At 41.7% G+C, this 21,709-nt stretch overlaps 1 protein-coding gene across 1 annotated transcript in view; it reads left to right on the forward strand.

The window, feature by feature from the left end:
* Positions 1-21,709, forward strand: part of PKP1 (plakophilin 1) — a 234,051-nt gene that overhangs the window by 21,868 nt on the left and 190,474 nt on the right. Inside the window, 1 exon segment of the mRNA XM_040424148.1 lies at positions 19,258-19,361. Within this exon segment, the coding sequence (XP_040280082.1) occupies positions 19,258-19,361 (104 nt within the window).

Genomic DNA, 21,709 nt, shown 5'->3' on the forward strand with positions numbered 1-21,709 from the left:
AGAGGACCCCACTCGAGATTTTAAGAAATTACTCTATGATCTTGTTCTATCAGGGTACGAAGGGGGTTTAATCGATAAGAAACTGAAAAACTTTCTCCAAACGGCACACCCCTCTACTCCACGTTTTTACTTCCTGCCAAAGATACATAAATCTCTAACCAATCCCCCAGGTAGGCCGATAATATCAGGAGTTGGGGACCTAACGGCAAATCTATCGGCATATGTGGACAATTATTTACAGAAATATGTCACTAAGCTCCCCTCTTATATTAGGGATACAGCCCACCTGATTATCTCACTAGAAAGCTTGTGCTGGGAAGATGATTTTATTTGGGTTACATTAGATGTGTCAGCCCTCTACACAAATATCAGACATGAACTAGGTATCGCTGCTATAATCCACACGTTATCCCAGGATGCTCAGATGCCAGATAGTCAGAGGGATTTTATTGGTAGGGCCATGGAATTTATTTTAAAACATAATTATTTCACTTTTAATAATAACTTTTATTTGGAAACTCAAGGTACGGCAATGGGTACAAAATTTGCACCGTCCTACGCCAATTTATTTATGGGCAGGTTTGAGGAGAAGTTTGGTCTTTTATCCCATCCGAATATAAAATTTTACCGTAGATTCATAGACTATATTATTTTTATTTGGCAGGGTGATTGTATGGAACTATGTAATTTTATCGAGAAACTAAATTTAAATGACTGGAATTTGTCCTTCACTTTGGAATATAGTACTACATCGGTTATTTTCCTAGATCTTAAACTCACTATAGAGAAGAGGAAAATTGTCACACAAACTCACTTCAAGACCGTTGACGCTAACAGTTATTTGGAATACTTGAGTTGTCATCATTCAAAGTCCATTAGAAACATCCCCTTCAGTCAATTGAAAAGGATCAGGAGAAATTGTTCCGACGATCATACTGTGAAGAGTCAAATAGGGTTCCTTAACCCCTTAAGGACACAGCCTTTTTACACCTTAGGACCAGGCCATTTTTTGAAAATCTGACCAGAGTCCCTTTAAGTGCTGATAACTTTAAAACGGTTTGACTTATCCAGGCCGTTCTGAGATTGTTTTTTCGTCACATATTGTACTTCATGACACTGGTAAAATGGAGTCAAAAAAAAAATTTTTTTTGCACCAAAAAATACCTAATTTAACAAAAATTTGAAAAAAATTTGCAAATTTCAAAGTTTCAGTTTCTCTACTTCTGTAATACATAGTAATACCCCCAAAAATTGTGATGACTTTACATTCCCCATATGTCTACTTCATGTTTGAATTGTTTTGGGAATGATATTTTATTTTTTGGGGATGTTATAAGGCTTAGAAGTTTAGAAGCAAATCTTGAAATTTTTCCGAAATTTACAAAAACTCAATTTCTAGGGACCAGTTCAGGTCTCAAGTCACTTTGCGAGGCTTACATTATAGAAACCACCCAAAAATGACCCCATCTAAGAAACTACACCCCTCAAGGAATTCAAAACTGATTTTGCATACGTTGTTAACCCTTTAGGTGTTGCACAAGAGTTATTGGCAAATAGGGAGGAAATTTGAGAATTTCATTTTTTTGTCTAATTTTTCATTTTAACCCATTTTTTCCACTAACAAACCAAGGGTTAACAGCCAAACAAGACTGTATCTTTATTGCCCTGACTCTGCCATTTACAGAAACACCCAATATGTGGCCGTAAACTACTGTACGGCCACACAGCGGGGCGTAGAGTGAAAGGTGCGCCGTTTGGTTTTTGGAAGGCTGATTTTTATGGACTGGTTTATTTACACCATGTCCCATTTGAAGCCCCCTGATGCACCCCTAGAGGAGAAACTCCCTAAAAGTGACCCCATCTAAGAAACTACACCCCTCAAGGTATTCAAAACTGATTTTACATACGTCGTTAACCCTTTAGGTGTTGCACAAGAGTTATTGGCAAATGGCGATGAAATTTGAGAATTTCATTTTTTTGCCTAATTTTCCATTTTAACCCATTTTTTCCACTAACAAAGCAAGGGTTAACAGCCAAACAAGACTGTATCTTTATTGCCCTGACTCTGCTGTTTACAGAAACACCCCATATGTGGCCGTAAACTACTGTACGGGCACACAGCGGGGCGTAGAGTGAAAGGTGCGCCGTTTGGTTTTTGGAGGGCTGATTTTGCTGGACTGTTTTTTTGGCACCATGTCCCATTTGAAGCCCCCCTGATGCACCCCTAGATTATAAACTCCATAAAAGTGACCCCATCTAAGAAACTACACCCCTCAAGGTATTCAAAACTGATTTTACAAACTTTGTTAACCCTTTAGGTGTTGCACAAGATTTAATGGAAAATAGAGATACAATTTCAAAATTTCACTTTTTTGGCAGATTTTCCATTTTAATATTTTTTTTCCAGTTACAAAGCAAGGGTTAACAGCCAAACAAAACTCATTATTTATGGCCCTAATTCTGTAGTTTACAGAAACACCCCATATGTGGTCGTAAACAGCTGTACGGGCACACGGCAGGGCGCAGAAGGAAAGGAACACCATATGGTTTTTGGAAGGCATATTTTGCTGGACTGGTTTTTTTGACACCATGTCCCATTTGAAGCCCCCCTGATGCACCCCTAGAGTAGAAACTCCAAAAAAGTGACCCCATTTTAGAAACTACGGGATAGGGTGGCAGTTTTGTTGGTACTAGTTTAGGGTACATATGATTTTTGGTTGCTCTATATTACACTTTTTGTGCGGCAAGGTAACAAGAAATAGCTTTTTTGGCACCGTTTTTTTTTTTGTTATTTACAACATTCATCTGACAGGTTAGATCATGTGGTAATTTTATAGAGCAGGTTGTCACGGACGCGGAGATACCTAATATGTATACAATTTTTTTTATTTATGTAAGTTTTACACAATGATTTCATTTTTAAAACCAAAAAAATGTTTTAGTGTCTCCATAGTCTAAGAGCCATAGTTTTTTCAGTTTTTGGGCGATTATCTTAAGTAGGGTCTCATTTTTTGCGGGATGAGATGACGGTTTGATTGGCATCTATTTTGGGGTGCATATGACTTTTTGATTGCTTGCTATTACACTTTTTGTGACACAAGATGACAAAAAATGGCTTTTTTTACACCGTTTTTATTTTTATTTTTTTACGGTGGTCATCTGAGGGGTTAGATCATGTGATATTTTTATAGAGCCGGGCGATACGGACGCGGCGATACCTAATATGTATACTTTTTTTTTATTTATGTAAGTTTTACACAATGATTTCATTTTTGAAACAAAAAAAATCATGTTTTAGTGTTTCCATAGTCTAAGAGCCATAGTTTTTTTCAGTTTTTGGGCGATTATCTTGGGTAGGGTATGATTTTTGCGGGATGAGATGACGGTTTGATTGTTACAATTTTGGCGTACATGCGACTTTTTTGATCACTTTTATTACCTTTTTTGGGAAGTAAGGTGGGCAAAATTTCAATTTCATCATAGTTTTTTATTTTTTATTTTTATGGTGTTCACCGTTCGGGTAAAGTAACATGACCGTTTTATAGATCAGGTCGTTACGGACGCGGCGATACCAAACATGTGTAGGGAATTTTATTTTTTTCATTTTTTATCAGTGATAAATGTGTTTTTTGATTTTTACTTTTTTTTCACTTTTATTCACTTTTTTTTGACCCAGACCCACTTGGTTCTTGAAGATCCAGTGGGTCTGATGTCTGTATAATACAGTACAGTACAATATATATTGTTCTGTACTGTATTTTACTTACACTGAACAGATCTATGCCTTTCAGCACAGATCTGTTCAGCACCATGGACAGCAGGACGCCTGAGAGGCGTCCTGTTGCCATGGGAACCTTCCCCGTCTGCTCAGTACTGCTCAGAACTTCGCAGACGGGGAAGGGTAAGGAGGGGATCTCTCGGGGGGCTCTCTCCCTCCCCATCGGGGGGCTGCAAAGGCACAGCAGCCCCCCGATGGGAGAGGGAGGGAGCTCCCTGCGCTGTTAACCTTTTCCATACAGCGGTCCGTACGGACCGCTGTATGGAAAGGGTTAAACGGCTGACATCGCATCGCAGATGTCAGCCGTTTATACCAGGGTGCCAGCAATGTGCTGGCACCCTGGTATCCCCACTAGACACCAACGATTATACAAGGGGAGGCGGGCGGGGGATCGCGATCCCGCCTGCCGCACCGCCCGCCTCCCGCACCGCCCACACCGCCCGCAACCCTCCCCCTGCACCTCCCGCCACCATAAAAATCATTCGGGGGTGCAGGGGGGGGTGAATAAAACTTTTTTTTTGGCATATAAAGTTTCTGATCCCCGCGGTCAGGGACTGCGGGGACCAGAAACTTCAGAAATCGCAGCAAACCGCAGGTCTGAATTGACCTGCGGTTTGCCGCGATCGCCGACATGGGGGGGTCACGGGACCCCCCCGCGCATTTAGCCTAGGTGCCTGCTCAATGATTTGAGCAGGCACCGGGTTCCGATCACTGCCAGCCGCACGGCAGTGATCGAAAATACACAGGGCGTACATGTACGCCCTGTGTCCTTAAGTACCAGGGCACAAGGGCGTACCTGTACGCCCTATGTCCTTAAGAGGTTAAGAAGAGATTCAGGGATAAAGGTTACCCGAAAAAATTATTAGAAAACTCTATCAAAAGAATCTCGAAAACTACCCAACAAGAGAGTTTACAACCAAAGGCAGACAACTCAGTATCTGGAAAACAGGACCCTGGTTCAATCCGCCGTCTAAGTCTGGTCAACAGATATAGTTCGCAACATAACCTGATCCGAGAAATTCTAAGAAAAAATTGGTCAATACTATTAAAAGATCCCCTTTTGAACAACGGCATTACCTCCACACCCATCCTCACGTTCTGCAGAGCGAAAACTTTGAAAAATCTATTGGCCCCTTCCTGTCCGAAATTAGACCACCCCTCTAAAACATTAAAGGGCACACCAGGCATATTTAAGTGTAAAGGTAGTAAGTGTAAGTGTTGCCTCATGATTACACATGACATTTGGAACATAAAAAATCCCTCGAATGGCAAAATATTCACATTCAAACATATGGATTGTAGCACGATGAATGTGATTTATCTCCTCCAATGCTCTTGTTCACTCTTTTACGTGGGCCGTACCACACAAACCCTGCGTGAAAGAAAAGTGCTCACTCATAGCGTCTCCAGACACTTTGCTAAAGTACATGATAGCAACCCTATATGCCTACGTGTGACACCAATTGAACAGGTTACACACTGTTTTCAGACACTGTGTAAAAAAGAAATGTATTGGACATTCCACCTGAACACCTTAACACCATTCGGTCTTAATGAGTGCCTTGAATATGTTTATTTTTAGTATAATAATATAATATAATGAAATAATTTAAGGAATTAATCAATATCCCATTAAGTAATTGAAGTAAGTAACCAATATCCTATCAATTCATCTAGTCTTATCATTTCAACATATCATAGTAACATATTGATCTATTTCATATTTTAAATATAATTTAAATATATTAATAGTCCACCAGTCTATCCAGTCGTACTTAATAGATTTTCTATTGAATTTTATTGATTACTGGTTTTAACTCCATCCCCATTTTTTTTTTCATCTCAGTTTATTAATTATTTTAGAGATATATATTTATTTAGTTCTATTAATTCTATTTTTATTAAAATTCTATTTTATCAATTCCCACCAATTATAATTATATTATACACCATCAGCAGATTGAGCCCTTTAGTTTTATATCCTTATTAATTATTATGCAATGGGTGCGACCTATCCCATCCCTTTTTGTTTCCCCTCCAGTACAATATATAGCGAAACCACTTATATGTACAACTTCCTCGTTCTTTAAAACATTAGTTTCGTCATCCTGGGCGGGATCTGAGGTGGAGTTCCGCAATGGAACGCATGACAGAGCCGCGATCCCGACCGGAAGACGCTGTGCGTTCCACACTAACGCACTTTGAACAGAAACAAAGTCACAAAAGTGGAAAATCAACATATTTCCTTGCCACTTCAAACACACATTACCTCTATGAATACATCAATATATTACTACATACACTTTCATGACGTTTTTATAAAAAATCTAAATAATTTTTTATTTTAATTATATATTTTCTAATATTTTTTGAACTTTGATTTTTATTTATTTTTCTATACCCAATTTTCCATATGATACCAACACCATTTTCTGGATTGAACTACGTAAATGTGTTGCGGGACCACCATATGTCAATCATAATATGAATCCCAAAAAAACGCAACACCAAGGCACTCTGAATTAAAGTGCTATAACAAGCTCACCTCGACACCAATACTATACTATGTAATCCATTATAATATTTTTTCAAAAAAACAAAATGAAAAAAGACACACTTTGAGCAAAATCCACCCCGGATCTTGGAAGGTGTCGGGTGCTACTATAAAAAATCCCGGGAGATCTGGACAGATTACCACTGAGGAAGAAGTCAGTTGAAGACTTCGAAACGCGTTTGGGAAATCTGCACATAGACAAAAATCTAATATTGCTTTGGAAGCGCTTCCAGCAACGAAAGATCTCCCTGGATCACTCACTCGACCGTGAACGCCAGAAGCCCGCGTAATACCGGCGCGCATCCAGCGCCATACACGTGGAACGCCGACCAGAGGAAGGCCCGTCTGACCCAGCAGAATACACGTGAACATCTACTCCAGCATCGGCTACAGATTTGCAAAGAAAAAAGAAAAAAAAGACTGGCTACCAGCAAGATACAGAGCAGACATCGAGTAAGGTAACAGAGGCCAGCACTTCCATATCGGGTGGGACGCCACCCGATACTGGCCTGTTATCATTATCCCATTTTTTACTACACGAGGTCTGTTTATTTTGTCCATTTATATCCACCACCGGCTAGAACCTTTCATTCATAGACTGAAGTACTGTTCACCATATTGTGTATTGTCTGCTGAATAAACCCACCAGGATGAGCCTCTGGCAAACATAAGATACCGCAACAAAGTAGCCAGGAGTGGTTAACCAAGTCATACCCTGTGTTTTTACAATTAACTGTCATCTACATTGTATCCATTCACACTCAGCTACTTCTCATGGTAGCATAATTTAATCCTACCCAGCTCAGCCTATGCCACTTACTACAGAGCTGACACCACTCACACACGGTCACCCTATTTTTGTTTTTAATCTTGTTTTTACTCTTTTTTTATTATATAATACATTATATAATACAATTTGATTTGTGGTTTTCACTGCACACCTTGCACTGACTCCTACATGGTCAAATTACCATTGTTTTTATCACATTTTACCACCTTTTTTCCTATATCTGAGTGCCAGTCTATACTTTCATTTGCATTCAATGAGAACATGTTTTTGATTGAAAACAAGAACAAGAGGGATGTCTATGTACTGACCACAGTTCACAGTAACAGCAGCCCCCTTGCTCCTGTACGAGGTACCACTATCAATACCTGCAAGCTAGACTGCATGCTGGACTACAATACGAACATAGGGTGGGTTGATCATTCAGATCAACTTCAGAAGCAGTACAGTGTCATGCGGAAAACAAAGGTGTGGTACTAAAAGTTGTCCATGCACCTTGTCCAGATGACACTGTCTAATGCTTATGTTTTTTCCACTTGAGGGACTGACAGGAACTTTTCTTCATTTTCAAGAGGTAGTGATCAAGCCCCTAATTTTTTATTTCGTAGCCCTGTCTTATTTCTAGACAATAGTTTAGGGCCACATGTAGGGTGTTTCTACAATCAGGAAACACAGTATAATAATTAGAGAGCTGACATTTCACAGTGGAACAAGTTGGGAACAACATATTGGGCACTGAATTGGCATATCTGTAGAAAAAAATTCAATTTTCATTTTTCAGCATCCACTACACATTCATTTCTGGAAAACACTTATGGGATAAAATGCTGACCTTGAACATTCCTTGAGGGGTGTAGTTTCCAAAATGGGGGTCATTTTTGGAGTGGTTTCATTGTGAGGCATACTCTCAGTATCTCTTCAAATGTGACATGGTGCCTGAAAACCATTTTACCGAAATCCATCTTCTAAAAGCCAAACGGCGCTCCTTGCATTCTGAGCCCTACGGTGTTCCCATATAGCAGTTTACAAACACTGTAAATTGCAGGCTCAGGATAATCAATATTTAATTGTTTGAGTTTGTTTTACTGTTCAACGCTTTCTTTATTATAGGAAAGAAAACTGATTAAAATAAGTTCAGCAAAAAAAATCTAATTTTGCGTTAATTTCTGTGGGAGACCTATGGTTAACAGTTTTTAAAACCAGTTTTGAATAATTTAAGGGGTTAGCTTTTAAAATGGGATCATTTGAGTGGTTTCTATTATGTACACTGCGTGCAGAATTATTAGGCAAATGAGTATTTTGACCACATCATCCTCTTTATGCATGTTGTCTTACTCCAAGCTGTATAGGCTCGAAAGCCTACTACCAATTAAGCATATTAGGTGATGTGCATCTCTGTAATGAGAAGGGGTGTGGTCTAATGACATCAACACCCTATATTAGGTGTGCATAATTATTAGGCAACTTCCTTTCCTTTGGCAAAATGGGTCAAAAGAAGGACTTGACAGGCTCAGAAAAGTCCAAAATAGTGAGATGTCTTGCAGAGGGATGCAGCACTCTTAAAATTGCAAAGCTTCTGAAGCGTGATCATCGAACAATCAAGCGTTTCATTCAAAATAGTCAACAGGGTCGCAAGAAGCGTGTGGAAAAACCAAGGCGCAAAATAACTGCCCATGAACTGAGAAAAGTCAAGCGTGCAGCTGCCAAGATGCCACTTGCCACCAGTTTGGCCATATTTCAGAGCTGCAACATCACTGGAGTGCCCAAAAGCACAAGGTGTGCAATACTCAGAGACATGGCCAAGGTAAGAAAGGCTGAAAGACGACCACCACTGAACAAGACACACAAGCTGAAACGTCAAGACTGGGCCAAGAAATATCTCAAGACTGATTTTTCTAAGGTTTTATGGACTGATGAAATGAGAGTGAGTCTTGATGGGCCAGATGGATGGGCCCGTGGCTGGATTGGTAAAGGGCAGAGAGCTCCAGTCCGACTCAGACGCCAGCAAGGTGGAGGTGGAGTACTGGTTTGGGCTGGTATCATCAAAGATGAGCTTGTGGGGCCTTTTCGGGTTGAGGATGGAGTCAAGCTCAACTCCCAGTCCTACTGCCAGTTTCTGGAAGACACCTTCTTCAAGCAGTGGTACAGGAAGAAGTCTGCATCCTTCAAGAAAAACATGATTTTCATGCAGGACAATGCTCCATCACACGCGTCCAAGTACTCCACAGCGTGGCTGGCAAGAAAGGGTATCAAAGAAGAAAATCTAATGACATGGCCTCCTTGTTCACCTGATCTGAACCCCATTGAGAACCTGTGGTCCATCATCAAATGTGAGATTTACAAGGAGGGAAAAGAGTACACCTCTCTGAACAGTGTCTGGGAGGCTGTGGTTGCTGCTGCACGCAATGTTGATGGTGAACAGATCAAAACACTGACAGAATCCATGGATGGCAGGCTTTTGAGTGTCCTTGCAAAGAAAGGTGGCTATATTGGTCACTGATTTGTTTTTGTTTTGTTTTTGAATGTCAGAAATGTATATTTGTGAATGTTGAGATGTTATATTGGTTTCACTGGTAAAAATAAATAATTGAAATGGGTATATATTTGTTTTTTGTTAAGTTGCCTAATAATTATGCACAGTAATAGTCACCTGCACACACAGATATCCCCCTAAAATAGCTAAAACTAAAAACAAACTAAAAACTACTTCCAAAAATATTCAGCTTTGATATTAATGAGTTTTTTGGGTTCATTGAGAACATGGTTGTTGTTCAATAATAAAATTAATCCTCAAAAATACAACTTGCCTAATAATTCTGCACTCCCTGTATATAAAAAAGACTGGGCACACCTGAGGAAATTTGGACACTACATTTAATAGATAATTGCAAAATTAAGGAATTATACACTGCTCAAAAAAATAAAGGGAACACAAAAATAACACATCCTAGATCTGAGTTAATTAAATATTCTTCTGAAATACTTTGTTCTTTACATTGAAAACAAGAACAAGAGGGATGTCTATGTACTGACCACAGTTCACAGTAACAGCAGCCCCCCTGCTGACAACAAAATCACACAAAAATAAAAAAAATGGAAATCTAATTTTTCAACCCATGGAGGTCTGGATTTGGAGTCACACTCAAAATTAAAGTGGAAAAACACACTACAGGCTGATCCAACTTTGATGTAATGTCCTTAAAACAAGTCAAAATGAGGCTCAGTAGTGTGTGTGGCCTCCACGTGCCTGTATGACCTCCCTACAACGCCTGTGCATGCTCCTGATGAGGTGGCGGACGGTCTCCTGAGGGATCTCCTCCCAGACCTGGACTAAAGCATCTGCCAACTCCTGGACAGTCTGTTGGTGGATAGAGCGAGACATGATGTCCCAGATGTGCTCAATTGGATTCAGGTCTGGGGAACGGGCGGGCCAGTCCATAGCATCAATGCCTTCGTCTTGCAGGAACTGCTGACACACTCCAGCCCTATGAGGTCTAGCATTGTCTTGCATTAGGAGGAACCCAGGGCCAACTGCACCAGCATATGGTCTCACAAGGGGTCTGAGGATCTCATCTCGGTACCTAATGGCAGTCAGGCTACCTCTGGCAAGCACATGGAGGGCTGTGCGGCCCTCCAAAGAAATGCCACCCCACACCATTACTGACCCAATGCCAAACCGGTCATGCTGGAGGATGCACAAAGGCGGAGGTAGCGGTCCTGCTGCTGGGTTGTTGCCCTCCTACAGCCTCCTCCACGTCTCCTGATGTACTGGCCTGTCTCCTGGTAGCGCCTCCATGCTCTGGATACTACGCTGACAGACACAGCAAACCTTCTTGCCACAGCTCGCATTGATGTGCCATCCTGGATAAGCTGCACTACCTGAGCCACTTGTGTGGGTTGTAGACTCCGTCTCATGCTACCACTAGAGTGAAAGCACCGCCAGCATTCAAAAGTGACCAAAACATCAGCCAGGAAGCATAGGAACTGAGAAGTGGCCTGTGGTTACCACCTGCAGAACCACTCCTTTATTGGGGGTGTCTTGCTAATTGCCTTTAATTTTCACCTGTTGTCTATCCCATTTGCACAACAGCATGTGAAATTGATTGTCACTCAGTGTTGCTTCCTAAGTGGACAGTTTGATTTCACAGAAGTGTGATTGACTTGGAGTTACATTGTGTTGTTTAAGTGTTCCCTTTATTTTTTTGAGCAGTGTAGATATGTGACTTGAAAGGGTGATACGGTGAATCAATACCAATAAAACGATCTATATATCATAGGTGTACCACCAGGGGTATACAGTAAGCAGAATGTATAAAAACCAATACAACAATATATATAATTCATAGATGTACAAGGTGTGCAGGGTATACAGGGAGTGCAGAATTATTAGGCAAGTTGTATTTTTGAGGATTAATTTTATTATTGAACAACAACCATGTTCTCAATGAACCCAAAAAACTCATTAATATCAAAGCTGAATATTTTTGGAAGTAGTTTTTAGTTTGTTTTTAGTTTTAGCTATTTTAGGGGGAAATCTGTGTGTGCAGGTGACTATTACTGTGCATAATTATTAGGCAACTTAACAAAAAACTAATATATACCCATTTCAATTATTTATTTTTACCAGTGAAACCAATATAACATCTCAACATTCACAAATATACATTTCTGACATTCAAAAACAAAACAAAAACAAATCAGTGACCAATATAGCCACCTTTCTTTGCAAGGACACTCAAAAGCCTGCCATCCATGGATTCTGTCAGTGTTTTGATCTGTTCACCATCAACATTGCGTGCAGCAGCAACCACAGCCTCCCAGACACTGTTCAGAGAGGTGTACTGTTTTCCCTCCTTGTAAATCTCACATTTGATGATGGACCACAGGTTCTCAATGGGGTTCAGATCAGGTGAACAAGGAGGCCATGTCATTAGATTTTCTTCTTTTATACCCTTTCTTGCCAGCCACGCTGTGGAGTACTTGGACGCGTGTGATGGAGCATTGTCCTGCATGAAAATCATGTTTTTATTTTAGGATGCAGACTTCTTCCTGTACCACTGCTTGAAGAAGGTGTCTTCCAGAAACTGGCAGTAGGACTGGGAGTTGAGCTTGACTCCATCCTCAACCCGAAAAGGCCCCACAAGCTCATCTTTGATGATACCAGCCCAAACCAGTACTCCACCTCCACCTTGCTGGCGTCTGAGTCGGACTGGAGCTCTCTGCCCTTTACCAATCCAGCCACGGGCCCATGCATCTGGCCCATCAAGACTCACTCTCATTTCATCAGTCCATAAAACCTTAGAAAAATCAGTCTTGAGATATTTCTTGGCCCAGTCTTGACGTTTCAGCTTGTGTGTCTTGTTCAGTGGTGGTCGTCTTTCAGCCTTTCTTACCTTGGCCATGTCTCTGAGTATTGCACACCTTGTGCTTTTGGGCACTCCAGTGATGTTGCAGCTCTGAAATATGGCCAAACTGGTGGCAAGTGGCATCTTGGCAGCTGCACGCTTGACTTTTCTCAGTTCATGGGCAGTTATTTTGCGCCTTGGTTTTTCCACACGCTTCTTGCGACCCTGTTGACTATTTTGAATGAAACGCTTGATTGTTCGATGATCACGCTTCAGAAGCTTTGCAATTTTAAGAGTGCTGCATCCCTCTGCAAGATATCTCACAATTTTTGACTTTTCTGAGCCTGTCAAGTCCTTCTGTTGACCCATTTTGCCAAAGAAAAGGAAGTTGCCTAATAATTATGCACACCTAATATAGGGTGTTGATGTCATTAGACCACACCCCTTCTCATTACAGAGATGCACATCACCTAATATGCTTAATTGGTAGTAGGCTTTCGAGCCTATACAGCTTGGAGTAAGACAACATGCATAAAGAGGATGATGTGGTCAAAATACTCATTTGCCTAATAATTCTGCACGCAGTGTATATAAATAAATAGATTAATAAACCTCCTGTAAATGAATAGGGTTAAAACATCACATAAAATACAATAAATATAGAAGCATCAATTCTAGCAGCATCAATGTTGCACCTCAGTGTTAGGGCTCTTTCACACCTGCGTTCTTTTCTTCCGGCATAGAGTTCCGTCGTCGGGGCTCTATGCCGGAAGAATCCTGATCAGTTTTATCCTAATGCATTCTGAATGGAGTGAAATCCGTTCAGGATGCATCAGGATGTCTTCAGTTCCGGAACGGAACGTTTTTTGGCCGGAGAAAATAACGCAGCATGCTGCGCTTTTTGCTCCGGGCAAAAATCCTGAAGACTTGCCGCAAGGCCGGATCCGGAATTAATGCCCATTGAAAGGCATTGATCCTGATCCGGCCTTAAGCTAAACGTCGTTTCGGCGCATTGCCGGACCCGACATTTAGCTTTTTCTGAATGGTTACCATGGCTGCCGGGACGCTAAAGTCCTGGCAGCCATGGTAAAGTGTAGCGGGGAGCAGTATACTTACCGTCCGTGGGGCTCCCGGGGCGCTCCAGAGTGACGTCAGGGCGCCCAAAGCGCATGGATCATGTAATCGCATGGATCACGTCATCCATGCGCATGGGGCGCTCTGACGTCATTCTGGAGCGCCCCGGGAGCCGCACGGACTGTAAGTATACCGCTCCCCGCTCCTACTATGGCAACCAGGACTTTAATAGCGTCCTGGGTGCCATAGTAACACTGAACGCATTTTGAAGACGGCTCCGTCTTCAAATGCTTTCAGTACACTTGCGTTTTTCCGGATCCGGCGTGTAATTCCGGCAAGTGGAGTACACGCCGGATCCGGACAACGCAAGTGTGAAAGAGGCCTTAGGTAACAGCATGTAACAAATGTCTCCACTATTATTGGTAGCAAAAAATATCAATGTATAAACTTACTTGCAACAAAGGAGTAATGTCAAAGCGATGAACTGAGTCACTTAGATATTTCTCTGGAATATGTCCATTCCAATAGTTATATATGGAGTTCAACACACTCTCTAATATTGCAAATGTGGGACCTATACGGTCGGTTAGTGCCGATACAGCAGGTGCATCTGAAGCAGCAGTACTCAGACTGGATGCAGCGGCGTCCCGCTGTATTTGAACCTAGCGGCGTCCCGCTAGAGGTGAATATTAATGTTTGTGATCACACTCCTATTGAAACAGTCTTACCAGTTTCAGAGGTATTGTACTGTCCTATGGACTCTGAAGTCATCTGCCGTCCTGTGGGCCCTGATAGGATACTTTTCCTTTTCTTTTCCCAGGATCCACGTTTAGCCGCGTCAGTGAACTGCTCCACACAGGCCGCTCGTTCCAATCCAGGCCTCGGATATCCGTCACTTTCTCCCGCGGACCAAACTGTAAGTGGCTCAGCAGATGTCCTTTATTAACTGTTTCTGGTGCACTTGCGTTCCGGTGGGGGGGTCTGAACAGACGCGTTTCGGGGTTACAATATCCCCTTCCTCAGTGGTAGGGGATATTTGTACCACTGAGGAAGGGGATATTGTAACCCCGAAACGCGTCTGGTCAGACCCCCCACCTGAACGCAAGTGCACCAGAAACAGTCAATGAAGGACATCTGCTGAGCCACTTACAGTTTGGTCCGCGGGAGAAAGTGACGGATATCCGAGGCCTGGATTTGAACGAGCGGCCTGTGTGGAGCAGTTCACTGACGCGGCTAAACGTGGATCCTGGGAAAAGAAAAGGAAAAAGTATCCTATCAGGGCCCACAGGACGGCAGATGACTTCAGAGTCCATAGGACGGTACAATACCTCTGAAACTGGTAAGACTGTTTCAATAGGAGTGTGATCACAAACATTAATATTCACCTCTAGCGGGACGCCGCTAGGTTCAAATACAGCGGGACGCCGCTGCATCCAGTCTGAGTACTGCTGCTTCAGACGCACCTGCTGTATCGGCACTGACCGACCGTATAGGTCCCACATTTGCAATATTAGAGAGTGTGTTGAACTCCATATATAACTATTGGAATGGACATATTCCAGAGAAATATCTAAGTGACTCAGTTCATCGCTTTGACATTACTCCTTTGTTGCAACTAAGTTTATACATTGATATTTTTTGCTACCAATAATAGTGGAGACATTTGTTACATGCTGTTACCTAACACTGAGGTGCAACATTGATGCTGCTAGAATTGATGCTGCTATATTTATTGTATTTTATGTGATGTTTTAACCCTATTCATTTACAGGAGGTTTATTAATCTATTTATTTATATATACCCTGCACACCTTGTACATCTATGAATTATATATAGTGTTGTATTGGTTTTTATACATTCTGCTTACTGTATACCCCTGGAGGTACACCTATGATATATAGATCGTTTTATTGGTATTGATTCAACGTATCACCCTTTCAAGTCACATATCTATAATTCCTTAATTTTGCAATTATCTATTAAATGTAGTTTCCAAATTTCCTCAGGTGTGCCCAGTCTTTTTTATATATTTATATTTTGTTGCATTGAGTAGTGGGGTGAGACTACTGGACTGTGAGCACCTTGGTTGGTGACTAGTAGTCCTGTGCATCCTACTTATTTATATTTTCCATTGGTTTCTATTATGTCACTTCACTTAAAGGGAATCTGTCACCTATTTTGACCATATAAAACCGTTAACATAGCAATGTGCAATAAAGTACCTTCATTCCTGCATGGGTCTTCTTTCTTTTATTCCACTTTTGATTCTGATTAAAAAGCGATTTTTCTGATATGCAAATGAAGTCTCAAGGTGCCCAGAGGGGCGTTATTACTCTGCTCTAGTGCCCAGTAACGCCCCTCTGCAGTGCCCAGCCTGCCTTTCTTCCAAGCCCAGCACGCCTCCTAAGAAATAAATGTACTCCCACATACTTGCCGAACGGCACCGCCCCCTCCCCACTACGTCATTTAATTTATTCACTGGAACTGGGCACTAGAGCAGAGTAATAACGCCCCTCTGGGCATATCAGAAAAATCGCTTTTTAATCAGAATAAAAAGTGGAATAAAAGAAAGACCCATGCAGGAATGAAGGTATTTTATTGCACATTGCTATGTTAGCAGTTTTATATGGTCAAAATAGGTGACAGATTCCCTTTAACTAATGCTTTAAAAAAGTCGGTTATGTAAATATTCTTGAAAGTTTTAAAAATTGCTTCTAAAATTCTAAGCCTTTTACCAACCTAAAAAAATAAAATGAAATTTACAAAATGATGCTAACATAAAGTAGACATATTGAATATTAATGAATAACTATTTTGTGAAGTATCAGTATCTGTCGTATGCAGAGAAATTCAAATTTAAAAAATTGCTGATTTTTCCAAATATTTTAGTAAATTTTGTATTTTTAAATAAATAAAGATAAAACATATAGACCCAAATTTACCAATAACATGAAATACGATATACAGGTAAGCCCTTACCTGTGCCAGGAGCCGGTCTGAAATCAAATGCAGTCACCGGGAGCAGGCAGTTCCGAGATCAGCACGATGAGGGTCCCCGGCGGCTGTTCTCGGAACGCTGGCGAACACTGCGAACTGACCATCACTGTTTAGGACCTCTAAACCTTTCTGCATGGCTTACTACAAGCTACAGAAAGCATGTTAGTAAAAGTCTTGCAGTCAAATAATTACCTCCTTCTTCCAAGCCCCCCCCCCCCATTCTTCAGTGGAAGATCAGTGGATAGTCTGTATGCTCATGGTTAAAACCAAAAGTTTGGGAAAAGGGTGGCTTAAAGGGGTTCTCCAGGCTTTTTTTTAAAATCCAGCAGCCCTCTGACCCAGGGAGGCAAGATTATTTCGTCATTACTTAATGACTGCTGATTTTGCCATATTCACTGAACTCATGTGACCGCTGGAACTGAATGCGGGCTCTTTCTCTTAGGTCCCATTTGGATGTGTGAGTATGCAACTGAACAGTAAGACTTAGGACCACATCCAGTGGGGACCTTAGCGTGAGAGCCCACATCTAATCCCTGTGGGCATGCAAGGCCACCGGAAGCTGTAGAATCGGGATTGCAACAGAGGAGTAACTACTTAGGAAATCCTCTTGCCTTCGTGGGTCAGAAGACTGCTGGATTTTTAGAAAACCCCAAAGAACGCCTTCAATGCCCATTTAATTCAACACTATGAAAAGGGTAAAAACTTCAAAACTTCAGCAGCTTCTTAGAAAACATCTTCCTGTATGTGTGTAGGTATACTGTACAGTACTAGGGCACTGACACTACAGAAAGTTCTACACAGATTTCCCAAGACAATAAATAGCAAATCTGTCTAGCTATGACACTGTTCAGGAGTAAGGAGGATAGGAGGATGGTTTTACTATGCAATATCTATTACTCTTTCCATGTTTAACACATCAGCACCAAAATTGTGCATTGGGAGCTGCAGGATAAATGTGCGCCAGAAACTTCATGGCATTGGTTTCCATGTATGAGCAACTGCATGCAAGCCTTATGTCATCAAGCACAATGTCAGGCTAATGTAAATCATGCCACCACTGGACTCTAGAACAGTGAAAATGTGTTCTCTGGAGTGACAAATAACACTTCTTTGATGGATGGTTTGGTGATTGGCAGGACAACAGTGCCTGTTTGACTCCATTGTGCCATCTGTGAAGTTTGGTGGAGGAGGGATAATGTTATGGTGTTGTTTTCCAGGGATTTCTAATGAAGAGAAATATTAATGCTTCAGCATACCAAGACATTTTGGAAAATTGCATACTTTCAACTTTGTGGGAACAGTTTGGGGAAGGGAATTTTATATTCCGGCATAACTGTGCCCCAATGCACAAAGCAAGGTCCATAAAGGCCTGGTTAGGTGAGTTTGATGTGGAAGAACTTGACTGGCCCTCACATCTTGACCACATGGAACACCTTTGGGATTAACAAAAACAGAGATTGGGAGCCAGGCCCCCACATCTAACATCTGTGTCTGACTTCATAAATACACTTCAAAATCTTGTAAAAAACCTTCCCAAAGACTGGAAGCCGTTTTAGCTGCAAAGTGGGACCAACTCCATAGTAAGGCCTAGGGATTTAGAATGGGATGTCAGGTGTCCTATTACTTTTGTCCATATACTGTAGTGTAGTATCAGGACAACCATGAGTTTATATTGTATATGTAGCTTAGTCTCCGTATACTTCCACATGCTACCAGCTTTCCAGAGCTGCTGAAAGGCAAATCTGCCCAATTATGCAGTGAAGTATGGAATTATCACTGAATGACTAAGAAGATTTACTATTCAGCTTGCTAGAGAAGTTGGGTAAGTTTCCATTTACAGCTATGGATAATGCTCAATTGGTTCTGTAAACATTGCCGTCCAGATGCCATATATGCTAGATATGCCATAAATGTCCAATTAGTCCGGGTACCACTTCTTAGACCCGCTTCTGTCTCAATAATGGGTCCCCATTGCACCGCTATGAATGGAGAACAGACCATGCATGTATGACTCTCCATTCACAGCAATTGGACTCACTATTTTCATAAGTCATGAATAGAGAGAAGCACATGCACATCTTCCTCTCCATTTCTTGACATGCAACAGATAGGCTCTGAACCTGCAGATGCCATCAGATTTGACATGAAGACTAGCATTATTCCTCCCATTAAAACAACAGAACTTGATGTCCACATTTCATTTTGTGGAATCTAATGCAGCGTAGCTGAAATGACAGTGGAGCAGATATACTAAGCCTTTAGATAGTGTAAATTTAGACAGGATGCCTAGACCTGCACCAGATTTATCTTAGTGGCTGACGCTAGATGCAGTGCTAGGTACTTTCACTTGATACTGTTTAACTTTATACCAACTATGATTGGCCTACTTTAAGACAGAATTTAACACCAGAATTGTGGCAAAATTTTAGCACAAGTCGCATCTTAGGTCACGTCTGATTTCCGGCGAAGACACTCCTCTTTCCACTAAGCCAGGTCTCCTACTGGACTAGGTGCAGAAACATTCTCTAAACCTAGATGCGCCAAACTGTATCACTTTTTAGCACAATTTATGCCAAAATCTAGGTGTGCTCACTTTAGTAAATGTAGGCCTCTCTGTTTTCCATTATCAACGGAAACCACAACATAGATGTGACCAGAACCTTACCTTATTGTGTGATTATTAACATTAAATGATGTTGAAATTGTTTGTCTTCTTTCTAGCTGGTTCAATGTATGAAACCCTGGAAGATTCTTACAACATGAATCGCAACAGTACAGGCGGTCATTATGCAAAATACCAGAGCGGTACGACATGGGGTTATCAGGTAAATTTGTTTGAAAATGATAAATTCTTCCCTAAAGGGGTTGTCCATGTTTTTGATACTGATAGCCTATCCTCAGGATAGGTCATAGTTATCTGATTGGTGGGGGACAGACTCCTGGCAACCCCGCCGATCAGCTGTTTGAAGAGGATGTGACACAATAGTGAGCATCACAGCCTCCTCGCAGTTTACCAAGCACAGCACCATCCATTGGATAGTGGTTGTGATTGGTATTGCAGCTCAGTCCAGTTCACTTAAATAAGACTAAGGGTACTTTCACACTAGCGTTTTTCTTTTCCGGCATAGAGTTCCGTCACAGGGGCTCTATACCGGAAAAAAACTGATCAGGCATATCCCCATGCATTCTGAATGGAGAGTAATCCGTTCAGGATGCATCAGGATGTCTTAAGTTCAGTCATTTTGACTGATCAGGCAAAAGATAAAACCGTAGCATGCTACAGTTTTATCTCCGGCGAAAAAAACTGAAGACTTGCCGGAATGCCGGATCCGGCATTTTTCCCCATAGGAATGTATTCAATGTATTCAAAATACCGGAATGCCGGATCCGTCTTTCCGGTCTGCGCATGCCGACGTAACTGCCCGCCGGATCACACTGCCGCAAGTGTGAAAATAGCCTAAACTGCACTTAGTGACCAGTGACCAATGTGACCAAACAGCTGATCGTCGGGGTTGTCGTGACTCGGGAGTTGGATCACCGTGTATCTGATATTGATGACCTGTCCTAAGGATATGTTATCAATATCAAAATTTATTACAATAGCTTTAAGGGTCCATTCACACGTCCGCAAATGTTTACGGTCCACAAATTGTGGATCCGCAAAACACGAACACCGACCAGATGCATTCTGCATTTTGCGGACCGCACATGGCCAGCACTATGATAGAAATGCCTAATCTTGTTTGTGGCTGCGGACAAGAATAGGACATGCTCTATCTTTTTTGTGGAACCGCGGAACGGAAGTGCAGATGCGGAATGGATGTAGACCCATTCATGCGGATGTGTGAATGGACCCTAAAAATGTTATTGATAAAATGTAATAAAATGCTATATTTAACCAACCCAAAGAAATAAAAAATATTTTTTTGTATCTTACTTCTATACCTGGTTTGCAAACAACATCTCTTAACAACCATCAGTGAAAAACGCATTGTATGGCTTCATGCACATGACCGTTGTGTGTTTTGCGGTCTGCAAATTGCGGATCCGCAAAACACGGAGGGCGTCCGTGTGCGTTCCGCAATTTGCTGAACGGCACAGACAGCCATTGATATAACTGCCTATAATTGTCCGCAAAACGGACAAGAATAGGACAGGTTATATTTTTTGTGAACCACGTAATGGATCAACGGATGCGGACAGCACACAGAGTGCTGTCCGCATCTTTTGTGGCCCCATTGAAGTTAGTGGGTCCGCATCCAAGCCGCAAAAACTGCGGCTCGGATGTGGACCGAAACAACGGTCATGTGCATGAGGCCTATCTAGAAGCAAGTTATTCACTGAAGCCCCATTCACTTCTATGGGGCCAGGGCTGCGTGAAAAACGCAGAATATAGAACATTCTGTGTTTTTCACGCAAAGCAGAACTGGTGCATTAAAAAAACAAAACACTCATGTACACAGACCCAAAGTCCTTTCACATGAGTGAAAAAAAATGCTTATGTACACAGACCCTTTTACACGAGTTTTCTGCACAGGTGCAATGCATGACGTGAACCCGCATTGAATCCTGACCCATTCATTTCAATGGGTCTGTTTACATAAGCGTTGTTTTTCACGCATCAGTTCTGCATTGCGTGAGAGTCGCAGCATGTTCTATATTCAGCGTTTTTCATGCAGCCATGGTCCCATAGAAGTGAATGGGGCTTCAGTGAAAAACGCATTGCATCCGGAAGCAAGTCAAATGCAATGCGTTTTTCACTGATGGTTGCTAGGAGATGCAAACCTTCAGTTTTTTATCACGGGCGTGAAAAACGCATCAAAACGCATTGCACACGCGTGGAAAAAACTGAACGCAATCACAGACAAAACTGACTGAACTTTCTTGCAAAATGGTGTGAGTTTCACTGAGCCATCAAGAGCCAATCCGTATCATTCGTGTGAAAGAGGCTTAAGTGGACTAATGAGGAAGCTCATTTGTAGCTTGATGTTTTTGACTATGTAAGGCTGGGATCACACGGGCGTTGTGGGAAAAGATGTGGATGCGTTGTGGGAAAATGCGCGACTTTTCCATGCGAGTGCAAAGCATTTTAATGCGTTTTGCACGCGCGTGAGGAAAATCGGCATGTTTGGTACCCAGACCCGAACCCGGACTTCTTCACAGAAGTTCGGGT

The sequence above is a fragment of the Bufo bufo genome, chromosome 3 (genome assembly GCF_905171765.1).
Source record: "Bufo bufo chromosome 3, aBufBuf1.1, whole genome shotgun sequence".
In the NCBI taxonomy this organism is placed as follows: domain Eukaryota; kingdom Metazoa; phylum Chordata; class Amphibia; order Anura; family Bufonidae; genus Bufo; species Bufo bufo.